The 6,766-nt window shown below is 38.8% G+C and overlaps 1 protein-coding gene across 1 annotated transcript; it reads right to left on the bottom strand.

Moving 5' to 3' along the window:
• Nucleotides 1–4,244: 4,244 nt before the first annotated feature.
• LOC117204499 lies at nt 4,245–6,562 on the bottom strand. Its single transcript, XM_033441955.1, has 2 exons — nt 6,245–6,562; nt 4,245–4,975 (listed from the first exon to the last, which is right to left on the bottom strand). Exons 1-2 carry the CDS (start codon nt 6,553–6,555, stop codon nt 4,252–4,254), a joined length of 1,035 nt encoding a protein of 344 aa, XP_033297846.1. The 5' UTR covers nt 6,556–6,562; the 3' UTR covers nt 4,245–4,251.
• Nucleotides 6,563–6,766: the final 204 nt, after the last annotated feature.

Genomic DNA, 6,766 nt, shown 5'->3' with positions numbered 1-6,766 from the left:
GAAGTCTTCTCACAATTAAAGTTCAGTACGATCCAGAAGATCGCTGAAGATCATCGCGCAACCTTGCTATCGTTGCACGATGATTACGCGCGTGATGGCTCCGTTCCTGGATAATTAACGAGCTGATTTATACGCGCTGGTCGTTTTAATGACCGGCTGTTGCCAGGGAACGAAATAGAAAGTGGCGAGATATACACGAAAAGAGCCAGCGGAAAAGGGAACACCAGGGAGCGAAGATGGACGAGGACGCGACGCAGGGACAAGAGGAGAGATCGAATATTCGCACGAGACTCTGCACTCGAGGTAACTTCAGTATACCCTTTCACTTCTTCCATTTTCGTGTTCCGGTCTTCAGAGAGATTCCCCTGACGGAAGAATTGGAAATTCTACCCTGTGTCGTTTGTACGTTGCCACTTTCCAGATCGCTCTAGGATTTTTCTTTGTCGGTGTTACTGCAAGAAGAATGATCGAACAGATTTTCACGGAAGCATCGATTAATAACAAAACTACCAGAATAGTAAAAATAACTTTTTTCGTTCGAGTTTCATAGATTTACAATATTTCCTGGGGAAATTTGAACGATCTTTTTTTTTAAATATAAAATTACATACGTATCAAATTTCACGTGATTTTCATTTAGATTTGTCTGGTACGAGGTCCGTACTTTAACCGCCGGTAATTCTTCCGGGTAAAACTACGTGGTTGCGGATCGACGAAGAAAGTTAAGAATGGAGAAATTTTGGGGTCGATGGGTTTATTGGACTAGAATTCGACTGTGTTTCTGTACTCTGCTATATGTATTTTCCACGACGCAGGCAGAAGATTGCTCTGTATGCGAAAATAAGCGAGAAAATAAAAATAAAGATATATTTCACTTAAGTTACTCTTGAGTCATCTGTGTATATTACGAAACATTAGCAGAAGAGGACAAGTACTCGGTAATTAAAATGTTCAACTTTATTGCTAATAAAAGTTTATCGAATTTCAAGGAAACATCTGAGCATCCCTTTAGAAAACTTTCTTCTTTCACTTTACATAATCGCTGGCATTTTACTAGACGAACACCGTCAAAAACTTTCAACGACGTTAATTCAATTCGTTGGTTTAATCATCGATCAGTTAGGCGAATGAATGCACATTCGTTGCAGCGCCTGAATGAGTCAGCTTGCTGATATTCCTTGATCATTTCCATTTCAAATAGAAACTGCACGTGTTCCGGTAAATTTACCGGAAAGAAAAATTTCGCTTTCCCACGAAATGCAAAGTGGCCGTGATGATGACGCGAAAAATGAACGTAGAACAACGTTTACTACAGTGAAATAATTACACGCAGTTTGTTTCCGCTTTTCCAATAGCGTTTAGAGAAGAAAATGGCCCTTGTCACTTCGTTCAACCTGTACTCTCTTGTCTTCCTGTTTTCTTTCAGACAACTGTACTTGATGAACAACTATTTATTTGTTCTTGTCAAGCTCTTAAGTAGCTATGTCGCAGCAGAATTTATGTTGACGTGCTCTATTCTAAAGTAACAAAGCTTAGAACTAATATGACTTTCCCGATACTTTCTTGGTGGATATGCTATTACAACGTTCTAAGAAAATTTTAAGAAATTTTAAGAAAATCTTAATAATTTAACGAATAGTTTAAGGTGAATAATCTGAATGATTTTCGCGAATTAAATAAAGTATCCATCGGCTTCAGATCTTTTGAGAAATGAAAATAAATTCGTGAAATTTATTAATAAATTTAGGACATGATTAAGATCGATCAAAAATCTTTGAAATATTTCTGAAAAGTTTTGCATTTTATTGATTCATGTCCCGGTCAAATTCTGCTCCATGGTTCATGGACTTTGATACTTGATCGAAAGCTTCTAAGGCTACGGTTCTTTAATATTTCTGATCAAAATTTTTTTTCTCCACTTTCACATCAAATTTAACTTAGGACTCAAAAGATCGTCCTCAATTTTTCTTTGTAACAGGGCAAGCAGGACAAAGAAATTACATTTTGAAACATTTCAAAAGATTGTAATTCAATTTAAGATACCACGAACAACACGATCAATCGATGAAAAGGTCGCTTCGCATTTCTTTATCTTTCTTCAAAGTCTAAATTCAAACGAAAAATATAATTCTTTCTCACGAGGAAGGACACCGAAATAAAGAAAATTTTCGAGAATTTGTGAAAACCTTGATTCCATTTGCAATACTACCGTGCAATGCAATATCCGCGGAAAACTGAAATCGTGAAAGAATCATGAATAAAGTGGAAGGCCAGCTCGTTGACCTTTCAGCTTACACGCAAACTCGTCCGGAATAATAAAGTGTCTTCCCAGAAATCGAGAGGATCGGGCGACAGGCAAGGTGGAGGCGGTGAGTTGAAAAGATCAAGAGGATCTCGCATCCTCGCGCGATAGAGCGACTTTCTCGACTTTCGAACGTTCAGCCGGTCATCGGACCTCGAAGTGAAAGTAAACGAGGAAGATGTGGTCCTCGCGACCGTGGCATTCGATCGTTGTTTTATTCGTGTTCGAGGCTGCCAGCCGATCGTTTCATCCGTCTTGATCACTGAACCGTGACGCTACATCGAGCCTGTTTCACGGTTGCCTGTAGTTGTTTCAATAGTTTTCATAGAATTTTAAAACAGTATTTGAACTTGATAAAGTAACCCTGCTACGTTCTTCTCATCTTCAATTCGGCACTTTTACGTTGTTCTATGTTCTTTCTTATAGTTAAAAAATTTATAATTAACATTAAGTTTGAAGAACGTATGGAAGCGCGAAATTTTACGTCAGAGATCTTTTTTAAAATATTAAAAATCTGCTGAAACGAAGTTGAGAGTGAGATTGAGACATGAAAATTTCAAGGTCGTAATAGAATTACGTAAAAGAGATATTTGACGATTCACACAGTTTGAAACTTTATCGAATGACGTTTGCCTGTGTGGAGACTTGTATGATCATGTAGCAATGAAATCGACAAGTTCACAAAAAGTGGAGTCGGTCAGTTTTGCTTCTGGCAATCTCAATTACAGCAGTAAAGGAAAGTAGACTATGTATTTCACTTTTACTGGAATTTTACGATCACTTTTTCAGTGATCTCCTTCCGTTTTTGGGAAAAGAAAGAACATCCGATTTTATTCGTATATGTACAAGGTGTGTATGTATGTCATAGTTGAAAAATTGTTGTTCACAAGTTATTGTTGTTCGTGAATCGATTTAATGGTGTCAAATGTTGAGCATCTAAACGCTAAAAGAGATGCCGCTAAAATTATAATAATTCTAAGCTACGCAATAATATTAATTCTAACGTTAAGAACATAAAAATAAGGATCTTTGTCATTCCTCGCCCTCCGATATGTACAATTCAAACGATACGTCATTCAAGTATATGTCTGCTGCAAAAGATACAGAATGTAACTTGTAATTTTCGAGCAACTTTCCAGATGAAGCGAATAAAAGAAAGATTTACTTTCACCGATGTCCGAGGAACATATTAGAAGCCATACGAGAATTACGCTACGATACAAGTTGCGAACTTTCTTGCATTTCATTTACCTGTGCTATTATATTCGAAATCATTAATAAATTTAGACATTCACATTTATAACAAGTAAATTATTAAATTTCTTTAAACATCCACACATCGAAGTATAAAGATACACATTGACAATTGCAACTCTCGAGACGTTCTCTGGTCAGTGAACCTAATCTCCTCGGTATCCGATGCAGTTCAAATACCACGACGATCTTATAAAATTCCTGCAAAACTGAAATCAAGAGAATCATTTCGCAGAATTTCAAAATTTCTCCGTATCCTCCGCACTCGTAACCTAATTGCACATGGGTCCGTGCATTCGTCCTCCATGCATGTCATTGTATTATACTTAGTGGAAACGATGAAGCGAGATGCTCAAGTTCATCCTCTACGCACATTGTTCTCGCATTCTTCCTCCATTGTGATTTAGAGAGTAACAAATTATGTATCCCTGGAATCTGCCTTCCAAGTTCTAAATTATTCAAAATTCTTTGAATATATAATACAAAGAAAGAAATAATTGAACCAACATCGTACGATCCTAAACGTGGTATCAAATTCCTTATCCCTTCCCATACATCTTGGATTGGAATCAAATTATTAATTTTTATCAAAACATACAAACTTTAATACGAACCCGATCTCGTCATCTCGCTGTATCTCTTCCACCAACGATACCCGTAAAAGTATCTAAATTAACGAAACAACTCTAATCTATCTAACCATGAACCGCCTGCGTGGGCGCCGGAAGCACCACGTTCATCGGAACAGGGAACGTATGATAAGGCGAACTCTGAATAGGCATATTCCTAAAATCAACCGGCGGTTCCATAGTGTCCTCCTTAACGTCGTAACCTTGCTTCGGCTGAGCAAAATTCACTGACCAGCCACTGAAACCAGGAGTTGTAGAGCCAGCCGTCGAGTAACTCCCGCTAACCTGTTGGTTTTGATAACTGTTTCCCAAAGTTGTAGCCGCGTTAGATAAAAACTGTGGCCAGGATTTGGTCATCTCTTGGAGCTTTTGTTGATATTCGCCTAAAGCTATTGTGTCTCTCAACACGATTCCCTCTTTGCTGCCACCGATAGTGGCCGATGGAATGCCAGATGGTAACAGGACGCCACCTTGCGGCTGAGAAACGATGTTCTTGTAGAGATCGGTAGCCTTCTGCTGGAGCAGGAGTATCTGATCCTTGTTCGTGGCGGCGCCGAGGTCGATCGGATTGTTCGTAACGAGGTCCTTCTCGATGGATCTCGAAGAGTAGAGTCTCTTGCGGTCACTTTGCCTCCCGTTGTAGTTCAAGGCTGTCTCTGCATCCGGAAAGAAGGTCTCTTGCTGCGGAGACTCGTACGACGAAGGTGAATACTGGGCGTCGGGTGAGGAGAACGGTGGCGACGAATATTCCGATTCCGACGTGTACTTGTGCTCTTGGGAGCTTGGATTCCTGCGGTGAGTGTAATGGTCAAAGAATGCCAGTGAAATAGCGACGGTGTTAGGAACGTCGAAGGCAGTTAAACGCTGTTCTGCTTTCGAATGATTTGTGGTAAGTAGTTAGAGTGCGTGTGACCAGTGAAAGTGCGTGAGAGAATGCGTAATTGTTTAACGATGTTCGATCAATTCCAGTCGTGTAATTGTAGAGGCAATGATTGTTTAGAAAAAAACACAAGAAAGTCATCTATTTTTATCTTTATCGAAATTCTATTGAATTTTCGTTTAGAAACTTAGAAAACAACGGTGACAGGTGCTTATCAAAGCAGCTACAAATAGCCTTGATAAATCGTTGTGAAATATTTAATTCGGATTTACACGAAACAAGATGACAAACGCGCTAACACTGTTTTCAAAAATAGCAAAGTTGTTCCCAGAAGAACTGGCCACAGCTCTCGTAATCTGAATATTTTATAGATACAGAAAATAAAATACTGTCTCTTATGAATATTATAGAATCTTCTAAAATGCAATTTTTATATTGGAATTTCATTCGTGAATACATATTGCTCTTAATTCTGCAAATTGTAATAGAGTAAATGAAACGGTTGGCCTGATATTGTGAATGCTGTTCTACTGGCCGCAGTAGAATGTACCGCCAGTAGTCAGGCACGATCGGGCGGTACCATCTATTTTACTGAGAATTCAAACTTGAAACTGATTTATCCTGTGTTTTCATATCTAAATGTCAGTATGTCAAGATTAATTCATAATTTTAATGTAATCCAATTAGTTGAAACACTACTCTTCAGTTAATTTATTACTGGAGAATGCAAATTTATCAGAAATACAAATTGGCTATGTATATTTGACATATATTTCTCTTTATTCGTCCTGCCTTTTGTGAAAGAATTCTAGAAACTAGGGCGCTTCTTTTCTGGCAACGCCTTTTTCTCTGCGCTCGAACCATGACGTTAAATGATACGAACAAGCAAATATGGATTCGCAACATGGACCACGAATACTTTTCTGCAAATACTCGGTAAACACGTTCTTACGATTTTTATAATTCTATTACTTCCAACGTGTTTCAGTTTTACTATTATTATTAACTTTATCTTCTTCTTTCCCATATCACGTACTTATATTTCTCGATAAACGAATCCCCATCATTGAAACGAAGAAATGAATAAATAAATGAATGAATACACGAATAGGTAAATAAGCATATGAAAGAAGGGTGCGAAATGAAATCCTGTCCTATCCTTAAATACAGCATTCTCACCTTTCACGATTAAACGAGACGCTACCCTTAATCCGATCGTAAGGTATGTAACCCTTTCCGTACGAAACTGCATGACTGATGCCCTTGCCATAAGGAATGTTCACGTGGTTCACATGTTCGTAGCCTTGATCGAAGTCATCTCCTCCATGAGGAAACGATGAACTTCCGTACACAGATTTCTTCGAGTGATAGTGTACGGGAGGACCATGATACTTGTGATAATGAACTTCGCTGGCGTACGATTTTCTGGAACGCGGTAAAGGAGATTGCCACGGTGGCGGTCCCATGCGCCTGGTTTGCTGTGGAATCATCAGCAACACCCTGTTGCTGTGAAACGAAAGATATTTAATAAAATATGTAAAAATCCGTGCTCTAATAATTATGGTCTGTGGGAAGGTTTGTAAGTTGTGTCGTGCTATAAAGAGTTCGAGCTCGACACGGTCTGGTAACGAGAGTTATACTTTAGTCACGAGAATACTTACACGGAGTGGACGAGTAGAGGCTCGCTGATCGTCAGCACGA

Source organism: Bombus bifarius, unplaced genomic scaffold, assembly GCF_011952205.1.
Source record: "Bombus bifarius isolate JDL3187 unplaced genomic scaffold, Bbif_JDL3187 scf7180000007978, whole genome shotgun sequence".
Classification (NCBI taxonomy): Eukaryota; Metazoa; Arthropoda; class Insecta; order Hymenoptera; family Apidae; genus Bombus; species Bombus bifarius.
This window is presented reverse-complemented; position numbering and strand designations above follow the sequence as displayed.